The sequence below is a fragment of the Sphaerodactylus townsendi genome, linkage group LG10 (genome assembly GCF_021028975.2).
Source record: "Sphaerodactylus townsendi isolate TG3544 linkage group LG10, MPM_Stown_v2.3, whole genome shotgun sequence".
NCBI classification, from domain to species: Eukaryota; Metazoa; Chordata; class Lepidosauria; order Squamata; family Sphaerodactylidae; genus Sphaerodactylus; species Sphaerodactylus townsendi.
In genome coordinates, this window is record NC_059434.1 from 56,448,171 (window position 1) to 56,472,675 (window position 24,505).

General features: G+C 40.6%; 2 protein-coding genes across 5 annotated transcripts in view; one reads left to right on the forward strand and one right to left on the reverse strand.

The window, feature by feature from the left end:
• The first annotated feature begins 999 nt into the window (after window positions 1-999).
• PGRMC2 (progesterone receptor membrane component 2) lies at window positions 1,000-14,300 on the forward strand. The gene is made up of 3 exons (XM_048509871.1): window positions 1,000-1,402; window positions 11,215-11,370; window positions 12,429-14,300. Exons 1-3 carry the CDS (start codon window positions 1,042-1,044, stop codon window positions 12,524-12,526), a joined length of 615 nt encoding a protein of 204 aa, XP_048365828.1. The 5' UTR covers window positions 1,000-1,041; the 3' UTR covers window positions 12,527-14,300.
• A 5,873-nt stretch (window positions 14,301-20,173) lies between these two features.
• LARP1B (La ribonucleoprotein 1B) overlaps window positions 20,174-24,505 on the reverse strand; it is a 46,265-nt gene continuing 41,933 nt past the window's right edge. For all 4 annotated transcript variants that reach the window (XM_048509342.1, XM_048509341.1, XM_048509340.1 and 1 more), the window contains exons 17-19: window positions 23,281-23,390; window positions 23,064-23,191; window positions 20,174-22,121 (exon numbers count right to left, since the gene is read on the reverse strand). In XM_048509342.1, the coding sequence (XP_048365299.1) occupies window positions 21,891-22,121; window positions 23,064-23,191; window positions 23,281-23,390 (469 nt within the window). In that variant the 3' untranslated portion in view covers window positions 20,174-21,890. The remainder of the gene's footprint in view (window positions 22,122-23,063; window positions 23,192-23,280; window positions 23,391-24,505) is intronic.

The following is a 24,505-nucleotide window of genomic DNA, read 5'->3' on the forward strand; positions in this document are numbered from 1 at the left end:
AAATGATTCTGTGGGATGGCCCTTTGGACAATAAGTTGCACTTTAACCCATATATGTTAACAGAATACCTTTCCAGCTCATGGCTAATATTGGTGGGTTTTCAGTAGAGGGATGCCATTCTTGATTGTGTTAGGCTTCACCATAGTAGCCACTAAATGAATGTCTGAGAAATACTTGTTTTTGTTTTTAAAAGTGTTGTGAGATACACTTGTTCTTCTTTGGTTCTCTTTAGGGGGCTTCAAAAAATTTTTTGTTTATATACCATTCTCAAACAGAAAACCATTTTGGGCCGCAACTAACAATGCATGAAAAACTATTTTAAAATATAATAACACATTAATAAATCTGCATGCAGCCAAAAAAATATTTTTCAGAAAGATTAAAATACTTTATTAAAAGTATTGCTTTTAAATTATTTATTAATAACATTATTGTTATTAAAATATTGTTTTAATGATATATTATTATTACAATATCATTTTATTATTTTTCTGCTGCATATGTAAAACCAGATTACAAGTAGGAAAGGCTTCCTCCTGGTATATTTTAATGAATAGGCAGGGGCTAAAAAAAGCCTTGAAAAATTTGGAGCTTCTTAGATAAGCAACATCTTGCTATCAACATTTACTGAGATGAAGGAAAACGAATTAAAATAAGAACAACAAAGCACGCCCACGCACTCCAGCTCAGGGGCCTGGGCTCGCTCGCGCCTCTTTCAGCATCTTCTGTGAGCGCGAGCGCGGCAAAATCTACTACATGAGAGCGAATAAGGAAGAGGGGAGGAAGCAGGTGGGCGCGCGCGCTCTTTCCCCCCCTTCCCCCAGCTCTCCTTCTAAGGTGGAAGGCGGCCGTTGGCCAGCCGCGTCCGCTCGTTTCTCATTCGTCCTGCCGGGCGCGAGTTGGCGTGAATGACGTATTGCCACCTGTGGCCAATAGGGGCCGGGTGAGGAGGAGGAGGCTGAATGAGCCCCGCCTCTCCCTTCCTTTCCAGCCCGTGAGGGGCGGAGCGGTTCGTTTCAGGCAGGCGCTGGCTGGGCAGTGATGGCGGACGATGGGGATGGGAGGCTAAGGACTGAGCAAGGAGGCGGCGGCGGCGCCAGTCCGGAGGAGACGGAGGCCGCCGCGGCCGGCAGTTGGCTGGGGGGCAGCCTGCTGTTAAACCTGACGCTGTTGGCGCTGATGGTGTTGGCGGCCTATCAACTCTACAGGCGCTGGGGCAAGCGGAGTGGAGCGGGGGGCGCGGCGCAGCAGAGCCAGGCCTCTGCCTTGCCCCGTATGAAGCGGGGGGACTTCACGCTGGAGCAGCTGCGCGAGTACGACGGCGCGCGCACGCCGCGCATCCTCCTGGCCGTCAACGGCAAAGTCTTCGACGTGACCAAAGGCAGCAAGTTCTACGGGCCCGGTGAGGAGCCAGGGGGACGGGGCCCCTCACCCAGGCGGGCCCCTCCGCAATCCTCCTTTACTTCCCGCCTGGGCTAGCCACTGAGGAAGGCCAGGGGGGAGCGCCTCGCCTCGCTCTTCGCCATGCCTGCCACCCCTCCCGGGATCAGGTATAGGGGGAGGAGCGCGAGGATACCTGGCCTCCCTCGCCGACCACGTGGGGAGTTGGCATGAGTCCAGGGTGCCGAAAGAGCCCCTTTCCCAGCAGAACTAGCTACTGTGTTGAAAGATCCTAACTTTATATAGCCCCCCTAGAGTGCTTATTCGGAAGCAGATATCACTGGAGTTTCGGGTTTATACCCCGGGCAGTGTGCATAGAATTGCAGGCCGAATGCTTATTTCAAAAGTGTGCTTATCCTTCGTGTTTGTATTCCTCTGCCTGTCTCTTACTTTTACGGTCAAGACTATCTGTCTACAAAAGAAAACTTGCCGACATTTAGTGTTCTTAATGTTAAATATTGTTTGGGCTGCAATCCCCCAAATGATTACAATAGCGTGTATGCTAATCTAAGTAGGTGGAACTGCAGGCTTGACATCTTGCTTGCTGCACAAAGTTTCTTGGTACCTGGAATACAAATCTGCAGTAGTCCTGCTTCTTGTTAAGTTAGTGGGAAAGGTATGTTGAGTGGGAGTTGGTTTGCATTTTTAGTTACTTACAATCCAGTCCTTAAATTACCTACTTGGAAGAGAAGGATGGGTTTGTTATTGAAATATTTATGACTTGCCATCCCATCACCAGATGGTGGGTGAGGACAGCTTACAAATACAAGTGTGGCCCATGCTGCACAAACATAGATAACTTTTGAGGCTGTTCTCTGTAATTATGACTGCGCACTCAGCTGCAGTAACTTGATTTTAATTTGTTTCAGTTATCCTTAAAAGCCTTTTTGAACAGCAATGTTTCCAGCGCTGCTGCAACTGTAGGTCCATACCAGGTGAAACTGTTCTTCAATTGTGTGGGTCCCAGGGCACATAGAGCTCAATATGCAAGGACCAGCCCTTTGCATTTAGTCTGAAAGCAAATGAGCAATCAATGTAGATTACATAGAAGTGGGTGATAAATTCATATCTGTGAGTTAGGAGTGGATCTTTACAAATTAAAGAGTTTGTATTGCCTTCAAGGGCAGTCTTACATACAGCATGGTACAACAATACAATCTTGAAAATATGGATTAGCATGCCCAGTTTTACAAAGTGTAGGTAGAGAGTTGCTTCTCACATTAAATGTTGATTTCTTCTAAAAACTGCATCAACCTGATTCTTCAGCAAGGAAGGAGAGTCTAAGGGAATTGCAAAGCTCTTAACTGAGTTTTTCAGCTGAAGCATCACACCATCCAGGACTGACGAGACAGTTCCCTTCAATTCATTTGGCTTATTGACCAGTATTATCTAAGTCTTGCCTGTATTCTGCTTTACCCTTTTATTCCTTAGCCACTTGATCTCAGCATGTTTCTGGCCAACAGATGCAGAGCCTGACCATGTGCATGTTTATCTCTGACTGGGTGTATGGTCCAGTTCTTTACTGCCTACAGCCATACTGGGCAGCAACTAAACAACATAATTGTTAGTCAGTTGCACCTCGCTGACCTGGATATTGGGTTATTTCCTGTTCAGATATGCTGCTGGATAAAAATTGCCAACAGTGTGTTGTGTCTTATGGCAGGTCACTGCACCAGTGTCCCAGACCTTTAAGTAGACTATTTCAGCTCTTGTGCAAGTTCTTATTGTATGTGCAACACTTGTTACATCTGATAGGGAAATTACATTGGTTATCAACACTGTTACGGATAAAAATCCAAATTAACTGCATTCCCCCACCAACAATATATTGTCTTTCGAATACTGAGGAAATACAGAATCCGCAAACAGAAAACATTCTGGATTTTGAACAAAATTGCTGAAATCCTGTGCCTTTCATGTAGGGAACAATGTGTGGAAAATATCTAAGGGGCACATAATAAACTTTACACTGAGAGCCAACTAATTCATGTCAGCCTATGAGCAGATGTGGGGTAGAAGATGTTATCCCATATTTCAAGCAAACGTGCATAAATTGAAAAAATTCTGGGTGGGAACATATATTTGTTTGATTGAATGACATCAGTTAAGAGAAGACTTGTGATGTAAAAGAAGTGTTTGTTGAGAAACTTGTTGGTTAGAATCCAAGAAATTTGAAGTTTGCAGTTTAATACACAATATTATCAGAGAATGATCGGGAAGGGTGCCTTTCACATGCTAGGGCATGATCCAGTGAAAATTATGCATTTTTCATTCTCACAGAATAATGCATATGCATTCGTCTCCCACTGAAATCATTAGACTGAAAAAGCTAAATTTTGGCTGGATTGTCCCTTATACTTGGAACTACAAGCATCATGTAATTAAGGCTTCAATAATGCTGTGAAAAGCACTGGAAAGGAAATATGGTAGTATCAGCCATGCTTTATTGTCAGGCTTCTCAGGTGGCTTTCTCTTGTTACTACTTCTACACATCAGAATTCTATTTGTGAGGTAGAGAAAGACTTGTGAATAGTTATCCCATAGAATGACATTTTGTGATTGAATGAAGAGAAAAGGAGATTTCAACAAATTGGGACATATATTGATGAGTGATTCTGCCTGATTTTAGTTTCTTTGGTAATTTAGTTTCTTTGGTACTTTTAGATGAAGTAGCTAAATAGTTTTTCTTATGGTGAAATAATGGGCTTCACAACATACATGCAGGAAAATGTTATGATGAGTGCCATGCTAGACAACTGAGTAGACAGACATTTCAAGAATTCTATTCATGTTCACCTTTCAGCTTTTTGCCACATCATCTGGGAGCGGATTTACATACATAGTTCCATGTGGTGTCCTATCAGTGCTTGTGTGATGGAATGTTGGAACTCCCTCTGCAGCTGCTGGTCTGGTGGGTGGGGGGTTGGGGTTAGGTTAATGTTATTTTTATTGTTGCTTTAATTGTTATATTTTATTTATGGTGATTTTATTCCTCCATGTTTCAAGTTGTTCATAAACTACAGAGCTTAAAAAGGAACTGTTATTTCTGTCATTTTCCAGTGGGCTTTTTCAGAAGACTGCTTTGCTGCTTCTACAAATGCCCAGCAGAAAGACAGGGAATTTTTATTTCTCTCACTATTCCATGTTCACAGAAAAGTTGAGTGAAAGGATAAAACTTACTTTTCTTTGCCTTTCTAATGGTGAGAAGAATATATTAGAATTGTATTTGTGTCTTAAATTATTTCAACTGCTTCTTTTAGACGCCTGCATTTTGTTTTTTATCTGATGTTTATCTTGTACAAATATGTTTATTTAAAATATTTTATAATGCTTTATCCTATGTATGATTGATTTAGAGTTTGACATTTCTAATTACTGTGGATTTTAATGAGATATTTAATCCTCTGACGTACTTTGGGGTTCTTGGTTAACTCCAAACACAGTCATATAAAACTTTCCGTCAAATTCTTCTATTAGTGAAAAAAGGTCCTCTTTGACTACCATTGATTTTATGATGGGGGTCAAACTGAATTGACAAAAACCACATGGGAGAGAGCTGTAAGGGGAATTGGAAGACATTGAGTGAAAAAGCTGACTGGTTCCAGCTCAGTATAGTTTTCTAGAATAAAAGGGGGCAAGTGACTTAATTGTTTCCTTAATCTGAGAATTAAAACATTGCATATCTAGGATATTGGAATAAATTATCCAAAATGCAGACTACATAATCTAAAAGTAGGAAGAATTTACACTTAACCCAGCCTTTTATGCTGGTACAGCAGTTAAGAGGATATTAACCTTTTAATTTTTTTTACTCTTTGTTTACTGTTCCCAAAGGTTGAAAGTTGGGGGAGGGGTATGCTTGAGTGAGAATGAAACCTTGCATTGAGAGCGTGCTAGTGTGACATTTGCAGGTGAGAGGGAAAGCATTTAATCCTGCTCCTTCCTTCCAGTTCTCCTATGCTGTCCTTTTCCTGGACTTCTACCTTTAGCAGAGTTTCAAGTCTTGCAGGATGAAAAGTAACCTGAGATGCAGTGGTTGTCCAAGAGGATAAGCAAGCAGGAGGATTAAGCTTCACCTCTCCTGTTCACTCATTCCCCCCTATAAATCCTGCCTTTATAAACATACTTTGCCTTGGGAAGCTGAATTTGCATATTTACAGGATCAAATGGAGTGGGGATAAAACATTTCAGATAAAACCCATGCATTTTGGATACCTTTTGAGAAGAAGTGTTTTTGTCATACATGTTGCAATGAGTTTTGGAAATTTGTGGAGTATCTTGAAAGTCTCTCTGTAGCTATAGGGTGAGATAATTCCTTGGTGATTTGCAGGATGGAGCTAATACCTGTTGCCCTGAGCTTTGGAGAATGCACAGAAACCAGGGTGACCTCAAGAAGGGATCCCATTCTCTCCCAAGATATGGAGATGAGTCGGAGCTTTCACCAGAATTTTTAAAAGAAGTGTTTACCTGTATTGAGCCCATTTATGTATCCCTTCACATTTAATAATGAACTTATTATTTTGCAATTGAAACAACACTGGTTTAGCTCGTCAACAATCCTATTTGTAAATGGATAAAGGTCATGCTTCTTTCATCCTCCTTGATTTATCGGAGGCTTTTAATCAGGGGTCCCCAAACTAAGGCCCGGGGGCCAAATGTGGCCCCCTGAAGGCATTTATCCGGCCCGCCAGGCATGGCAGCGATGGCTCCATTCATGTGCAGTGGGGGCTCGAGGGAGAGGAGGAACCGGCCCCAACGGCCGTTGATTGCAGTTACATGATGGCACCCCCAAATCTCCATGAATTTTCTGACCCAGAGTTGGAAACCTTACACGTGACAACTCCTGCTCCGCCCTTCCCTCTCAGCTACTCCATGTGTTGCTCTCAGGCTTTCTGTTCTGCCTCACTCCCATTGGCATCAGCCAGGCTGGCGAATCGCTCGCTGGCTGCTAGGGAGGAAGAACCCAGGAAGATACCTGATCCTGGGTTAGATGGAATGCTTCATTGGGAAAGTTCTGCTTTTTTTTTTTACAGGGGAAGGTATTCCACAGCCTCCCCAACAATATTTGGAGCCCACCCTGTACTTGACATACTTTGGTCACTGTTCTAAAAATAGACCATGACAGAAAGGCTGAAAGGTGAAATCAAACATTTTACAATCATTTGTGCATAGGAACTTGTTCATAGTTTTTTTTAGTCCGGCCCTCCAACAGTCTGAGGGACAGTGAACTGGCCCCCTGTTTTAAAAGTTTGGGGACCCCTGCTTTTAATACAGTGGGAGAAAGGTATAAACAGCCCTAGTAGCCCAAGCTTGCACAGTGTTTTGTGTCATTTGGATTGGCCTCAATAAAAGGTATTAGATTAACTTTATTTTTTCTAGATTTTGATAGGGGACCACAGTATCTTGTCAACACATAGGGGAACAAGAGTGAGGATCAAGAGAACAACACTTTAGCTGTTAAACCAGTCTGGTCATAATAAGGGGAGATACTGTTGGAGATGCTGAGTTAGCAGTGTTTTTCCTTGATGCTCTTTCATCTTTCGTAGCCTGCTTAACAAGATCTATACCTTTAGAGTTGGATGTCATCAGTATGCTGATGGGAGTTCTATATTTTGGTTACACAGGTGATGTTGGTTGAAGTTTGATGTACTGATGGACTCTTCTGCCAACCCTTGATGGGATGAGTTTATCCTTGGTTTATTGGGAGAAGAGCTTAGGGGTGTTTTAGAAACCAGCCTTGCTACTAAAGAAGCAGGTTGGTATAGTGGCTAAACTACTTTCTGTCGATCACCTCTAGTGCACAGATTGTCTTCTAGAACTAGGTGTTCTCAGCTTGCTGTTCCATTCTGCTGTAACACACTTTACATGGGGCTGCTGTTAAAGCAATCTAGTGCAAAATGTGGCAGCTCATCTTTTGACTGAAGAGTTTTCGTATGAATGTTAACATGGTTCCAAAACAACTTCCATCACTTGCCTCTATTTCCGAGTACAAAGTAAGATGCTAGTACTTTTAAAGCCCATCACAACCTGTGGCCCACATTTCTGAATAAATATCTGCTGTTACAAACTTATTCACCAGCTTCATTCTTCCGAATAGATTTTACTTATGATCTTATCGCATAGGATGGTAACCTCCTTCTTTTCAGATGTAAACCTTCTCAGTTACGCTTGTTTTTCTCTAGAATGGCCTTCTGGAAGAGGTGAATCAGGTGTCTTCTGTGTTTTCAGAAGGTGATGCAAGACTGCCAATTGGAATGTAATTTTAAGGGATTGTTGATTTTTTGGCGAGCAGATATGGATATTTGGAATGGAATATGTGTATCTGTAAGCTTCCTTGGGCACTGTTGTAGCAGGAAAGGCAGGGCATACATATTTTAAATACATTTGTAAAACATATTTCAAGGAACTCAGGGTCGCAGTGTTTTTCTTTTCTGTTTCACCCACCCCCATTTTATCCTCATAGTAGTTTGCGAGGTGTGTTAACCTGTTGGGCCTTGATTGTGCAAAAGTTATCCAGTCTTGCATGGCCCAGCAGAAATTTTAAAATGATGCCCCAGTTACCAACACAGTTAGCATCAGTTTTGTGCAGTATTAATGTAGAAATTATAGTAAAGGGATGTAAATTGTAATTTTGTTGGATGCGCCTATTGAAGTGCTCGATGTTGATTAAAAGCTGTTGATAGGCTCCTCCAAGAAATGTTTATGTAGCACATGCAGTTTATTAGATAGAATGGGATAACATTTCAATATTTACTTTGTGTGTGTGTAGGCAGTAATGTGAATAACAGTTCAGTGGTTGGTAAGCTTTAGCGGACTACTGTTTTGATGAAAATTGTTTCACAGGCCTCCTCAGTTTACCATCACTAGATCACATGACAGCTGGCACTTTTTCAAAGTGTGCACAGCAAACCAATATGTCCTCACAACTATATAACAAATCTCTTATCCAGCTACATTTTAAATATAAGTTTGAGGAAAATGTTTTTAATTGCCTTTCACAAGGCCAAGTCTCGGGATAGCTAACTCTATATGGCCACAGCCAAGAATGTAGGTAAGGGGGGGGGTTACCGGGTTCAACCCCCCCATTATATGTCCAAAGCTCTGCCCCCGTTTGTGGGTTTTTTGTATATTTAGTGTGTTTTCAGTTTTTGGCCTGTAGGTAGCGCAGCTTTTAGGCTAGCAGCACCACAATTTCAGGGATTTGTTGGGAGACTCTCCTGATGATACCATCCACGTTTGGTGAGGTTTGGTTCAGGGGATCCAAAGTTATGGTCTCCCAAAGGGGGTGCCCCATCCCCCATTGTTTCCAATGGGAGCTAATAGCCATGCCTCTGCCCAGAGGGGAAGGCAGAAGGGACTGCCGGCTGGGAACCAAGGCTGGTGGGGGGGGGGCAGGGGAGTCTGTCATCCCTGGCCTTGGAGAGCTGCTTTTTATAAGCACTTAGGCAGGGGGTGGGGCTTGGGGAGGCATGGCCACACCCTAGGGGCGGGTGGGGGTGTGGCCCCGCTCCCTGAACCCACCCCATAAAAATTATACCTACATCACTGGCCACAGCTAAAAATGCTCTGACCCCAGTTTTAGTCAATCTTATCTTGGACTGGACATTCTTTGCCTTGAAGATAGCAAGAAACTTACATGTTATTTTCTAGGTGAAAGGCAAACAACTGAATAGGTGAGAAGAAGACTGAAAAATCTTACAGAGGTGCCCTTAGAAATAAAAATGTTAGCATTGTGCAAATCTTTATCTTCCAGAATTAATTTGAAAAGCACCATTGGCTGTTACAATTCATGATTACAGGATGGAGTCTGGTGTCATCTTTTGCATTTAAGGATGCTAACCTTCAGATTGGGTCTGGAGATCTCCTGAATTACACATGATCTCCAGAGTATACAGATCCATTTCCTTTGGAGAAAATGAATGCTTTGGAGGATGATCTCTTTGGAATGTCATCTCGCTGAAGTCTCTCCCATCACCTCCACAGGTTCCTCCATCCCCAAATCAACAGGAATTTCGCAACCTGGAGTTAGCATCCCTTTTTACATGGGTTATTGAGTGGAAACCTGTCCTGTTTAATATTAGATGTAATTAAGACAACTGTATTAGAACTGACCACCTTTGTGATAGTAAACCAATTAGAGTTCCTAGGGTTGAACTCTTGTTTCTCAGCAGCCAATAAACATGTTTTCTGGCAAGTGTCAGAAACTACGTAATTCTGAGATCCTCCTCCTCCTTGAAAAAAGGGGAAACAGCTTCTGCTACATCCCCATGAATTGGTGTATCCTTGCCTGTATTTCTAGGTCATTGAGAGAGTTCTAGATATGTGTAGTCAGTTGTTTGCATCTCTCAAGTTTGACATAATGGAGTTTAATCCCAGAACTAGAATAATGAAATGTTTTCTCAGTTTAAATGTAAAAATAAATTACATAAATAAAACTTTTCTCCTGAAATTAAGAATTTAATTGGCACAATCAATCCTGTTGCATCATTTATTCCTGACCCACCTCTCCTTGGGCAGATGCTAGAGGTACCAGTGAAAGCTTGATATTTCTGTGAATTGATTTCTTGTAAATTGGCTTTTTTGCTTGGGAATAAATAATTGGCAATTACAAGGCTTGTTGGATTATTAGTCTTAATAGATAACTTCTAGCGTTGCATTAGTAAAAACTGAATATATGTGCAAATATGCATGTGGTTTTCTTTTGCTTCATCCAACAGCTAGTGCAATGAAAACAATCTCCGTCTTACTTGGGCTGTATAACCAAACCCAATTCTTTTCTCTGTTTAGCATGTTTAGAAAGATTTTCAAATAAGCTAATGCTGCACAAGGCAAATGCCCCCATTGTTTCCAATGAGAGCTAATAGGAGATGGGGGCTACACCTTTGAGGGTCCATAACTTTGGATCCCCTGAACCAAACAAAAATAGTATTTTCTTGAAAAGCTGAGATATTCTTTTTGCATATTCAACTTTGTTTCATAGTTGAATGTGGTCAACCGAGTGTCTATACTAGTTCTAAGATTGATAGTAATGTTTGTTTAATGCTATCACTTTGTATGTAACATACTGCAGTATATGTTCATAATTAAATGTTGCCACTTTTTTGAAATAAAACACAACCCTTGTTGTACTCTGCGTTCTGTACTTCATTTTTAATAGCAACATAGTTTAACATGAAGATAACGTAACAGGCTGGCAATCATTATTTCCAAAGGTTATTTTGATAAATGTCGACTATGTTGTCAAGTTCCATCAGAGCAGTCTTGTCAGTGCGTCCAAGGTACCTAGAAATATCTGATTATACACTTCTGAAGATTTCTTAGAATTGGACGATAGTTAAGCAGCAAATACCAAAAATATACTCAATTTCTTTAACATGTTGCTATTGTGCCTGTTTTGCAGTATATAAACAATAAGTGTTGGCTGTGAAATTTCCCTTTATTTGAACATTTGTTTGAAAAAAAGGCTCATGTTTGTGGTTACTTTGGCTGTATTCTAGATTTAGTTAATGTTCTGTCCATAGTTTTAATTGTGTTTAGCTTAGTGTAGCAAACATTTATCATGTGATCCTTCTGGTAAGTATTAAGCTCTCCTGGAATAATTGCAGAAAATCAGTTTGACTTGCTGAATACATTTATAAGAAAGTTTAGTACTTTCCATTCATCTAGAAACTGGGATACCGGAAGCAACAGCACTGTAGATACCATTTCCATATTACAAAGAGATAAAGTTATGTTGCATGTAATTAAATATATCTCTTTTTTTCTTATTTTCAGAGGGTCCTTATGGAATATTTGCTGGCAGAGATGCCTCAAGGGGCCTAGCAACTTTCCGTCTAGATAAAGATGCACTCAGAGACGAATATGACGACCTATCTGATTTAAATGCTGTACAGATGGAGAGTGTGAGAGAGTGGGAAATGCAATTCAAAGGTAATATATTAATTGGCAGATTCACTGAAAATCCTTCTAAAAGTATTCTCCGTGGCTGTTCAGAAATTTATTTAAGTAGTTATCTCTTTACTACATTAGTAGTGTCTTTTGTTTGAGCAAAAGAGCACCCTTCTGTGGCAAATTGACAGACACAATCCACAGTCACTTCTGATCAGTTCTACTGTTACTGGAGACATAGAACTTGTACCATAATGGCCAAGTTTGCTTGATGATCTCCTGACCTGCTCCAAGGCTGGGCAAGCATAGCATGACCCATGAGGGTGAGAGAGAATTGCAGACACAATCCTCCTCAAACTCAGGAAAAAGTTACTGTAGTCTGAGCCAGCAGCGGATGAAGTAGTTTTCTTCACATCCTGAAGCCTTGCTGTAAGTGTGCACACAATCCATTGTGTGTGTACCAACTTGAAAACTATTCTAAATTTTATCTGGTTAGAGACTACTCCACCATGTACCATTCCAGTTGAATTAACAATTGAGTGGTGTGTGTGTGTTCTTGTCAAAGCTACTGTGTGCTGTAAAGTATCACCACAGCTCTCTCTTTTTTTGTCCCTTGTAGTACTTGTTCTGTTAGCTCTGTTAATCCCGGAGCATACTAATGTACACAATTACTGGGGCTGAGCAGCTGGACAGTTAATAGGTCTTGAAAGCAAACTGGCATTTATAATATTGTGAGGAAAACACAGCTCATTCTAGTTAGTCAGCATTAATGCTAGGAGTTTGTAGTGCAAGGCATGGCTTTTGCACCAGGTTTAAGTCCTCATTTAGCCGTTAAATTCATGACATGCCTATGGGCCAGTTGTTGTAATCTAGTTTGTACATGTGCTGAGAGATAGGATGAAATAGTGGGAAACACCTCCTTTCTTAGTATATGGAAGAAAAAAATCCCATTGAAATCACTTCCTATTAAGGAAAAGGTTTTTTAGAGAACAAAAAATGGAACATTACTCCAATGTTTTAAAAGAGATGGTAATGTTCACATTATAGAATCATAATATGGAACTGATTTAATTATTAATTTACTAAAACTTATTTTTCAGAAAAATATGACTATGTTGGTAGACTCCTAAAACCAGGAGAAGAACCATCAGAATATACGGATGAAGAAGATACCAAGGATCACACTAAACAGGATTAAACTTTGTAAATCACCAAAGTCACGGGCCTTCAGAACTGCGATTTTATCTCCCATCACAGAATGTCCCATCTTCAGGCACAGTTCATCTGCTGCACAGAACAACTCAACAGGTTTTGCACAAGAACATCATCATCCTCTCTCAATGAAGATTTGATTAGGCATTCTTTGTGCTGCCCAACCCTTTTTGTTGCTGTTTAACTAATCTGGAAAGGCTTCATTAATGAAGAGGGGCCAGGGATTTAAATGGAAACACTGCTCCTTTTAGCCTGTTGAAGCCTTAGAACAGTTCATTATTTACAAACATCTATGTTTCATGTCATTTCTACTCCTTCGGCACTAGAATGGAAAGCCTCACTGTTTCAAGGAATTCTAGTAAATTTGGCATCTGAAGCACTACAAAAAATGGGAATATTCAAACTAGTTTGTGGGGCATTGGTTTCTGTGCCTGAAAACTATTTAGGAGCTCCACAGATTACAGGGTTCAATATATTCCCCTGAAAGAGAGAAAAAGTTAACTTCTCTGAAGAAGTGATCATTTGAAGCTTGTCTTCTATGCTTTTCCTTTCCCCTCAATCAAATCAGAATTATTGTGCCTTATTTCACTTAAGACTTGAATTGTTTTAAGGGAAAGCCCCAGATGTGACATGAGTCACTAAAAGCAGCATTGAGGACTGAAGTTAAAACGGTTGGTTGGTTGACTGAAAAACATTGTCATTCTGTATATAAAATGTAAAGAAATACTCAGTATGACTGCCATATATATATATATGTTAATATAATTAGCGTTATAATAGCCAAATGCATTTTCCCATTTGCTTTTTAAATAAACCCACCCTTTTCTTTCTCCAGGGAGCTCCTTAAATTTGGAGCCTTCACCCATATCTTAGAAGTGAGATGTGTGCATGGGTTTTGGGTATGTTTATGGATGCTTGAGTGCAAGAATTGGAAAGGATGGTTCCTGCAGATATTGTAAATATGAATACCATTTTAATAAAGCATGTAAAATACCAAATGTGCTGTCAGACTTTATGTAGAAGTCGTTAAGCTCTCATAGTGGTAGCCAGGTCTCTTAAGTATATGGAAAAAAGGAAGAAATCTTGAATATAAAATATTTTTCACTGTTGTTAAATAAAGCTTTACCCAGTTTTTTCTTCAGTTCTCACATTTAATCTTTACTAGAATGTATCTGAATAAGTTTGGAAGAATTGTTGAGAGCAAAACCAGCTCCAAGTAGGAATGCGGCAAAAGGGTTACGCATATAACCCCTGAACACATCTTCAAATTCTTTGGTTTCAGTTTTTGCTGAATAATATCACTGTTTTCTTAGCATATTAACCACACAGCTATTTAGTGAATATAGCAAGTACACAAGCTAATTCACAAATGCTCCTCTGATAAACCAATTTGCAGAACTGCAGTCTAGCATCAATAGTGAAAACTATGAACCAAGACTTCACTAAGCATGAACAAAAACCATGTCTAGCAGTGGCCTAGATAATATTTAAATGACCAAACACATCTGGCCCATGCTCAGCTTGGTTTGTGACTAGAGACTACTTGTATGATGTGTGTAGAAAGATTTTCTGTATCTGCTTCCCCAAATGTTAATATGTGCACACTTGTCCTTTATAGTAATTTGAACGTATCCACTTCCCATTCATGAGCCAGTTACAATTTTTCTCCAGAAATTCATAATTGAAATTATGCAGTCTGTTTTGAGAAATGAACAACTTGTGTTCTGACTTTTGAAATAAAGTGTTATGTAGATATTAAATTTGTGCTGCATGTGTCATGTTAAACTCTTGAAGGGAAAAAATCGTTTCTGCAAAGGGAGGTCCTGCATTACCAAACCTTGTCGGAGTTCTTTGAGAAAGCGAACATCATGTGGACAGTGGTGACTGGTAGACATTATATACTTGGACTTTCAAAAGGCTTTTGACAAGGTGCCTTAACACAGACTCGTGAGTAACTTAGCAATCATGGGAAAAGCAAATGTGTTCTTTCATATGTCAACAATTTGTAAAATGACAGGAAGCAAGGTCAGATGATGTGGTCAGTTCTTCCAAGGGAGGGAAATGAGCAGTGGATCTTACTGATATCTGTAATTGCGGCTGGTACTATTTAACTTGTTCACATATGATCTGTAACTAAGGGGTGAGTAGCATAATGACCAAGTTTGGAGATGACATAAAATTATTCAGGATGGTAAAAACCAGGGATGACTGAAGAGCCCCAGAGTATCTCCACAAATTGGATGAGTGGGCAACAATGTGGCACATGAAGTTCAAGGTTGGTAAGTGTAAGGTGATCCATACTGGAATAAAAAATCCCAGTTTCAAGTGTCGGCTGATTGGATCAGAACTTGCTGAGGCTGAGAGGGATAAAACATTTTGGGGTTGTAGTGGATAGCTAAAGTGTCAACCCAGCGTGCTGCAGTGATAAAAGGCAAACTGTTGGGGATTATTAAGAAAGGAATTGAAAATAAAACAGCCAATACTATAGCACCCCTGTATAGATCTATGGTATGGCCTCATTTGGAATACTATGGGAGGTTCTGGTTACTGTATCTTGAAAAGGACATTGCAGAACTCAACAAAGTACAGAAGAGGGCAACTGATATGATGGGAGCAGTGGGTTGGAGCACCTTCCTTATAAGGAAAGGCAGAAAGAGTCTGTAACTTTTCAGTTTAGAAATGTGGGAGAGGACATTATAGAGGTTTATAAAATTATGCATGGGTATGTAGAAAGTTAACAATTTTTCTTCCTCCCAAAATACCAGAACTTAAGGGCAGCTAGTGAAGCTGATGGGAAGTATCAGTCAATTAGACGTTATCTTGGTCATAGACCACCATAAGGCAAATAAAATAAAAAGAGTAAGTCATGTGAAAACAGTATCTGAGTTTGTGAACTTTTGGTGCTTGATCCTTGGAACTGGACTTTTGGCAACTGAAACCAGACTGTGCCGAGTAAATTCAATAACCACAGCACAAACAACTGCAAAAGGTGATTAGCCAGATGCATGGAAGATTGGTCTATCAGCCGCTACTAGTCATGTGGACTAAAGAGAACCTCCACATACAGGACCAGTAAACTTCTGAATATCAGCACCAGGAGACAATATCAGGGGAAGGCCTCTGTGCCTGTTGTTGCCCCTCCAGAGGAACTGGTTGGCCATTCTGAAACAAGCTGGTTGGAATAGATGGCCCAGTGGTCTGATCCAATAGGGATCTTCTGGAGTTTAACATAAATTTTAGTTCCATAGCTCCTATTAGAGCCATGAAACCTGTGTAATCGGTTTGGGAATAATTAGAGCTCTTCGGTAGCAGATCTTGTGAGGATTTTTGAAGCTACTTCCAACTTTATTCTGCTGTTCAAAGGAGAGCAGGATAAAACTCATGAATGTGAAAAGTGAAAGAAGCTTCTAAGAACTTTTGAATACAATTTCATACAAAAAAACTTTTTTTAACACTAGGTAATAAAGCTATCAGAAAAGGCAGGAAGGGCTATTTTTGTAGTGTGTACAAAAACAAGGCATCTACAAACTCACAAGCCCTTCTGGTCCATGCTAATAGTTCATCCAGTTTCATGCAGCAGCTGACAAGTGGGACAAAGGTCACCAGTGCATTTCTCCTGGCTGCTGGCTCCTAGCACTGGTATTCAGAAGTTTGCTGCATCTGTAAATGGAGGATTGCTTTACACATGATGACTATGGCAGTTGATGGATCTATTAATCTAATTCCTTTTTAAAGCTGTTTATACTCATGGTTATCACTAACTCCACTAGCAGTGAACCCCAACATTTCAATCACTTGAGTAATGTTTTTCATCCTGATTTTTTTGCCCTGTCTTATCAGATTCAATAGATGTCTACTGGTAAGGAAAGGGAGAAAAACAAATACAATTGATTACAGTATAAAATGTTTGCGGCATGTGCGAGTAACTTGTCTGCTAGTTTATAGTTATAGTCCAGTATTACTGAAAACATGCAGCCTAGAGAGAAGGCACTCGGGAAAGACTGTAGATAGAAAAATCTGCTTTAGGGCACAGCAAGCTTTGAGGTTTCTCTCCCTGCTTTTCAATGTTAATCAAGTACTAGAATACTGTATGATGTACCAAAGAAAAGCATGTCTGAATCAACCCAACCACTGCTAACCAAGGAAGAAATCAGATTCTATACAATTCTAAATTCCTGAAATTAAAAAAAAAATTCTCTAAAACGACCTTTCCTCCATCCCACTCCCATTTAGTGGTTAGGAAATTATGATTAATATCACAGCTGCCAGGTCTTTGGCTGGTTGTTAGCCTTTCATTACAATTCAAGCCTCACCCACAGACCTAGGCCATTGTAATGTATCGGAATAGTATGCATGCAGATCCCAGTAGGACAGCCTTCTGAGTCTGATGTTGATTTTGCTGATTTGAAGATGTTTTAAGTGCTACCCCAGTGTTTTGGGAATGGTGTTATTATTTTGATTTATTTCCCACCCTTTATTATTTATTTATTTATTTATTTATTTAGATTTATTATACCGCCCCACATATACAGATAAAAATGCACGTATACAAGTAAAATAACTAAAACCATTAAAAGCAGCAGTAAAATAAAAACTAGTAGAAAGATTAAAACTAACACGCAATGGCGTCCGACAGATCCATTTCCAAACCCTCTTTCAGGGGGAAGATCAGCAAACCCCAGATGGCAAAGGCACTGATGTAAAGGCCAGGGCGCACCATCAACGGCTGGATCCTCCAAAGGCCTGGCGGAACAACTCCGTCTTACAGGCCCTGCGGAATTCAGTAAGGTCCCGCAGGGCCCGGACAGCTGGTGGGAGAGTGTTCCACCAGGCTGGGGCCAGAGCTGTAAAAGCCCTGGCCCGTGTGGAGGCCAGCCGTATCATCGAGGGGCCAGGGACCACCAGTAGATTGGCCTCCGCAGAGCGAAGAGGCCGTATAGGGACATGTGGGGCGATGCGGTCCCGAAGATACGAAGGTCCCAGGCCGCGTAAGGCCTTAAAGGTCAGCACCAACACCTTGAAGATGATTCGGAACTCTACTGGGAGCCAATGCAGCTGGCGCAGCACAGGCTGGATATGATCCCAGGTGGCACTGCCTGTGAGCAGGCAGCGCAGCTGCATTTTGGACCAGTGTTAAGCTCCGAGGCAGGCGCAAGGGGAGGCCCGCGTAGGGGGAGTTACGATAGGCGAGTCTGGAGATGACCGTGGCGAGGATCACTGTGGCCAGATCGGTCTGGGAGAGGAAGGGGGCCAGCCGCCGGGCCTGGCGAAGGTGGAAGAAAGCAACCCGGGTTATATGGGCCACCTGGATCTCCATTGATAGAGACGAATCCAGGTGGACCCCCAGGTTGCGTACGGAGGGGGTCGGTGCCAATGTGACCCCCTCCCACACCGGCGGCTGAAACATCCCCCTCTCCCCCTCACGGCCCAGCCAGAGGATCTCCGTCTTCGATGGATTCAGTTTTAACCTACTCTGTTGCAACCAACCAGCGACCGCCTCCAAACAATGCTGTAGAGCTGCAGGGGCGGTGGCTGTTCCCCCCTCCATCAGCAGAATGAGCTGAGTGTCATCTGCATACTGATGACAAGACAGCCCAAAACTCCGTACCAGCTGAGCAAGGGGTCGCATGTAGATGTTAAACAACAGCGGGGATAATAATGCCCCCTGGGGTACACCGCAATCAAGCGGGCACTTCCGGGAGGCCTCATCCCTGCACCTCACTTGCTGAGTCCGCCCCCGGAGAAACGAGGCAATCCACTGAAGGACGGTGCCCCGCACTCCAGAGGCAGCCAGGCGGTGGGTCAATAGTCGCAGGGTGGGTTACAATAAAAAGCATGATGAAATGCCATCCAGTACCACTATAAAAACAATCCTAAAACTATAGAACATTCCAGGTTCTAAAACTCCCATCCCAACCTCCCCCAACCCTTGGTGGAGTGTACAGGACATCTTGAGGCCACCTCCATCCCAGTAGCGGGAAATCAGCTGAATGCCCAACTGAAGAGGCTGGTCTTTACCAGGTGCTGAAACTCCAGAAGAGTAGGTACTTGGTAGGCCTCTAGTGAGAGGAGATTCCACAGTGCAGGGGCCATTACTGAGAAGGCCCTCCAGGATGCTCCCACCCCAGTGCCGTAAGAAGGGAAAATGACGTCCAGAGTGAAATGGCGGCCGTTCCTCCCTCCAAAACACCCCCACCTACCTTTTTAAAGCAAGAAAAGAAGTCTGCTGTGGTCCGTGGGAGCTGCTGCAGGCTGTGGAGGATGCAGGCCACGAAGGTGGCCTGTGGAGAGGGGTGGGGGAGTGATTCTCTGCCCCCCTGTGCCTGGGGCGTTTGTCCCATCACCACCGCCCTGTTGTAGCTCTGCCACTCTCCCCCCCCCCCCCTTGAAGAGGGATGACACTGCCAGTCATCTCCTTCCATTCTCTGGGGAGGAATATATTGGCGAACGTGCTCTCTCAAGCAGCCAGGACTGAAGCCGGAAACTACTAAACTTGTGTTATGCAACTAATGAAAGCAAGGACTGCAACTCAAATGGCACCTAGACCCCTCTCATCACAAACCACCGAACCATTATTTACTTATGCATTTCAAATTATATAAAGTACTTTATTCTGAAAGTTAATGATAATGGCTTTGGATTATATCAGCTTTTCCACCGGCAAAAGAGAACAGAGGACACCTTTGGATTACACAGGTTATATTAGGTGGACAACAGAACTGCAATGAGAAGAGGACTGGGTTGAGATCAGTTTCTCCCTCTTGTGTTGGCAAGGTTCATTCCCATGTTTACTTTGGATAAACTTTAGTCTATACAGTTTCTCTGAAAACACTGTATCAGCAGTTCTTGAACTAAGTGTGTGAATAGTGTTGCCTTATTAGTACAGCTACCTGTGGTCATTAAGGCAAATGTGTGCCCCTGGTACTACCCTCATCTGTATTCCTACACAAGGAACAAGATTAGGAACGGCAAGCCTCTGGTCAAGACTGCTTCCCCGAAAATAAGACAGTGTCTTATATTAATTTTTGCTCCCAAAGATGCGCTATGTCTTATTTTCAGGGGATGTCTTATTTTTCTGTGTTCTGTCCGTCAGGCATGCTTCCAAACAAAAACTTTGCTACATCTTACTTTCGGGGTATGCCTTATATTTCGCACTTCAGCAAAACTCTACTACGTCTTATTTTCCGGGGATGTCTTATATTCGGGGAAACGGTATGCAAAGCAGTTATATACCACAGACAGAATAATTTTCTTTCACCAACTTTCTTAACAATTCATTTTGCTTCAGAATCAACTGGGAAGATGTCAAATCCAACAGCTGCCACAAGAGGGGAGATCAGAACTCTCTAAAACTTGAGTCCCCAATGCAGTATGCCTTACCAACTCCTTTCCTGAAGCTTGCCAAGTGCTTAAAAAAAAAAGAAATGAGACCAAGTAGCGATTCTTCCCCAGTAGGGCTTCTGCCTGGCTGCAGATTAAAATAACTTTGTTATGGTGGCAGCTGCAATACAGTGTTGGGTTTTATTCTCTCACTCATCTTTCCCATTGTATATTTTTAAATTATCCCTCTTCTTCCACTACAGCACCAAACGTCACACATTCAGACTGACTACAATAAAATTACCACACATAATCAAAGGAAATTTCTTTTAAAAAACCATACACAATACACAATGTTCTTACATTTTTATAAAATCTGCAAATTTACCACAAATTATGCATACTGAATGCTAAATATGCACACATTTCATTCAAAGAAATTAAAAGTAAATATATTTCTTTTATATACAGTTTAAATCCAAATTTACAATTGCATCATTTTCATGGAGGAGGTGGCATAGATTGAACACAGGTTTGAGATATACAATTTCAGAATATTGAAAAGATGCTATAAAATGTGTCATCAATTACTAGTTCATCTTCAAAACAGAGCAGTTCTAAAAGGTTAGTCTGAATGTAAAAATTACTGGGAAATCCAGATATTCAAATGCAAATATTCATAATTGTTCTATTCAGTTCCACAATGCATCATGACATAAAAATGTAATGGACTGCTACCTTTTCTGCCATAGAAATCCATTTAAATTAATGCTGAATCATTTAGCATCTCTTCCAGTAATAAGGCAAACAGTGTCAGGCTTCTAAAAATTACCTGAAAGCTGCCAAGTTCCACTGGTCTGCTGTATATAATAAAAATTCACCTATTCTTACTACTCCAACTTTACGGAGGTCTTCCTTTTCCTTATCATCTTAGAATCACAATAACTGAAACGATTAAGAAATTATAGCTGATACATCCAATTATCTTCCACCTCCCAATATAAGAAATTACTTTCTGAGTGAATCATTTACATTTAAGGAAAGCGATGTCTTGACCAATTTAAAATCAGTTGATCTTGGACAGCAGAGCATAATATTAAACTTTATTCCAACTTATTTTGACACTGAATTTTTTTGAGTGCTAGATTTAAAAAAAATTCCTCTTGAAACTGTGTCAAATATTACAATATAATTAGATGCTCAAAAATCATTCTCCTTGCAGTGTGAGTTACTTATATAGAGAAGAGAAATTAAACTGAAAACAAGTGCCTCTACTAACTAGAGGGTGATTCAAGAGTCAACTACCATTTCATTTGCCTGCTTAAACTGTTGTTTATTAAATATATGACAATGCAGCTATACCCCTTTCCCTCTAATCTATTTTGCTCAAGTACAATTAAGAACCAGCATAAACATCCTAAAAACCAAACAGATAAATGCCTAATGCAAAACTCCCTACTCATTCCCAAATTACAAAGAAACTGAAATAAATGAACTAGAAAGCAAAATAACTGAATGGAATTCAGCACCCAAGTGATGTGCACAATCCTATACATTATGGAGTGTGCATGTTTTTAAAAAGATGTAGTTACATAAGCATTTACCAAATTAATTCCTCTCTCTCTCTGTATTTAAAAAAATATGTCCTCTCTTTTTGGCTTCTATTAGTAGAAGTAATAGTGGGAACTTTGAATGAAACGAAAAGCGACGAAGTATGAGTTGAAATGTAAGGCATCCCAAAATATTTTTGCATATCATATTGGAATGGAGTTCCTGTAAACAGTAGGTCAGGGATAACACCACCAAGACCAAAAGATATTTCCCTGGGATCTCTCAGGTGATCCCAAAACCCAATACAATTGATCAGGGATTAGTATTGGGAGCTTAAATCTTGTGAGAAAGCAAATGCAATCCTTCGTTTTCCTATACATTTATTTTTTAATCAAGCTTTAAAATAGCTCTCCCTGAAGATCCTTGAGCTAAAATACTGGCATTAGGAGTTGATCTCAAGGTTCAAGCTTAATGAAAGTCTATTGCTCAGTTAGGTCACTTCTTGATTTTGTGGCAATATTGTTCTGGTATATGCTGTTACTCAACTCCTGTACAGTATTTGCAGTGGGAAAGTTTATTGGGACTTGAACCTGAGAGGCAGCTGTGGAATTACCAGCCAGGGTTTTGGAAGAATTGGACTGATGTTGACGATGATCTCTATCCTCACCAGTTAAATGCCTTTTCCTCCCAGATTCTTCACCAATAGGAGGCTGAAAGAAAAAAGAACAAATTATAATGCCCTTAGCGATCTAATAAACAGCATTCCTAAGTATTTATGGATCTGAAATCATAAAGCACACACATACAGAAATCAACCCCCCACCCCACCCACCCCCATCCCAGAAGAGTTTTGTGCAGCAACAGTTAAGGTCTGTTCAAATGCCAATAATAATTTTTGTTTAAAAAAGGTCTAAATACAAGGTATAAAAGCAGAGGGGGTGGTAATTTTTCATTCTTATTTTAAGTATCTTCTGATTTTGAACATCAAGAATTATTTGAAAAGATGGGTGTGCTTCTATGCTTCCACCCATACCACAAGGCTTGCAAAAGAGGTATTAAACATAATCTGTCCACATCATCATGTGTTATGATCTTTAAGTTCAGTTTAGCTCCAGCAGCCAGTATTTAGCCAATGTTTACACAAACTTTATGCACATTTATTTTGTGCACAACTTGAGGAACCACCGAGTACTGCTGTTCCTTCATTTTTTCACCAGCAACATTATCAAGAAAGGACACAGAGAATATATGAATGGGTTGCCCAATCAGACAGAACATTTCCAAGTTCTTGATGAACCCAGATTAAGCAGCTAGTTACATGAGGCTGCTGCATGTCTAAACATGCCAAGTTTGAAACAACACAGAAAACGAAGCCATGGCCTGGAATTTACTGTATTAAAAGAGGGGTGCAAATTTTGAGTTAGACTGGTAAATTATCACCTTGCTGGTAAACTATAAGACAGAAACAGAATGCACTTTTGAATACAGCTGAGTAGCCTTTGTACAGATATTCAACAGGTAAGAAAATCTAACAGTTACTCCAATGATAACAGCCTTTTTACTCGCTTGTATTAATTTTGACTTTGGGTAGGTAGTTTCAGTTCCTCAGCTAACTTAGTATACTATTTGCTCAGAAGATCTTTACCACGTACATCAACTCTGAAGTCTTCCAATCTTTTAAAGTTACAAAGGTATTCCTGAAGTTTCACATCAATAGGTGGAGTCTTAGACTGGGAATATTTCAGATAAGCCCAAAATTTTTCAAGTCCATATAGCTGACCTAGTAATAAAAATAACAGGTTGAGTTGAATAGAAAATAAGTATGAAATCAAGTAATATCATGAGAGATCATTATCAACAAGGTATTACCAGATTCATAGTCTCTTCTTGTTTCTTCTTGAAAATCTTTGAAGATCTCCTGCCTGAATTTTTTCTCCAATCCATAGCTGTAAAACCGGAACAAACATTCCAGACCATACCTGTTGATTAAATAATATTTACAGAAATGCACACAACTTTAATCAACAATTGGTTGCAGTGTTTCACTGCTGTATGGAGAACAAAGGTCAGCTATGGGAAATAGGGTAACTTATTCAGGTACCTCAATTTTCACATAACCTAATTTCTTTGGCTGTCTCCCATTCAAGATCACAAAGAGGACTTGTATAAAAATGACTTGCTCTTGGTGAGAATGCCGCTGTGCAACAGATCATGTTACAAAAGACCACTCAAGTTATAATGAGGAGGGTTTAAGCAAGAGGAAAACAAAAACTGGGAATGGGATAACTGACTGTGCTGATTATGAATATAAGAGCCCTGCTAGATCAGGCAAATAAGGGATTATTCTCCCTCTAAAACAATAGGTATGTATGGGTCCTCCTTGATTCCTGTCCATGGACAGCAAAGTGGCAGAAGTTCCCAGGAATGCCTTAGTTTGATTCTGGTTGGTTGTTAGTTGCACTGTTCCTGAAAAAAAATGATTGGGCCATTGTTATGCATGTCTCAGTGATGTCCTGCTTCAACTATAACATACAACACATGACACTGTTTTTGAATATGGTTTGGAAAATTCAGCGAGTTAAAAATGCAGGTACTTGAGTTCCTATTGGAACTAACTGCAATACTGTTCAAAGCACACTAATCAACCTACATAAAACCCATAATATATTAATGGATCCAGTAACCTGCTTTATCTTGTTAGGCTGTGGGCATCTGTGAGAGGTCCTTGCCTCAAAGGTTATGGAACTTTCTCCCAGGAATCAAGGCCTGTGCCCTTCAAGACTCCCAGAGTAGACAAAAAGATGCTGTTATTTGCAGTATGTGTTTCATTTTGCTGCCCTCCTGCTTTAATGGATGAGTGTTAATACAGCTCCTATGGATACATTTTTGCTTCTGTTTTAGTATTTTCAATGTATGTAATATAGGATTTTCTTGAAGTTGGAATATAAACTGCCTTCAATACTCCTAGTGGGGATAAATGATGCTATATTAATCAAAACTAAGCCATAGATCTGTTGAACAAATTTTAAGCTGGCATTCTGTTACAAGCTGGCATTCTGTTACGATTGTCTTAATTTACAGATCTAATAATATA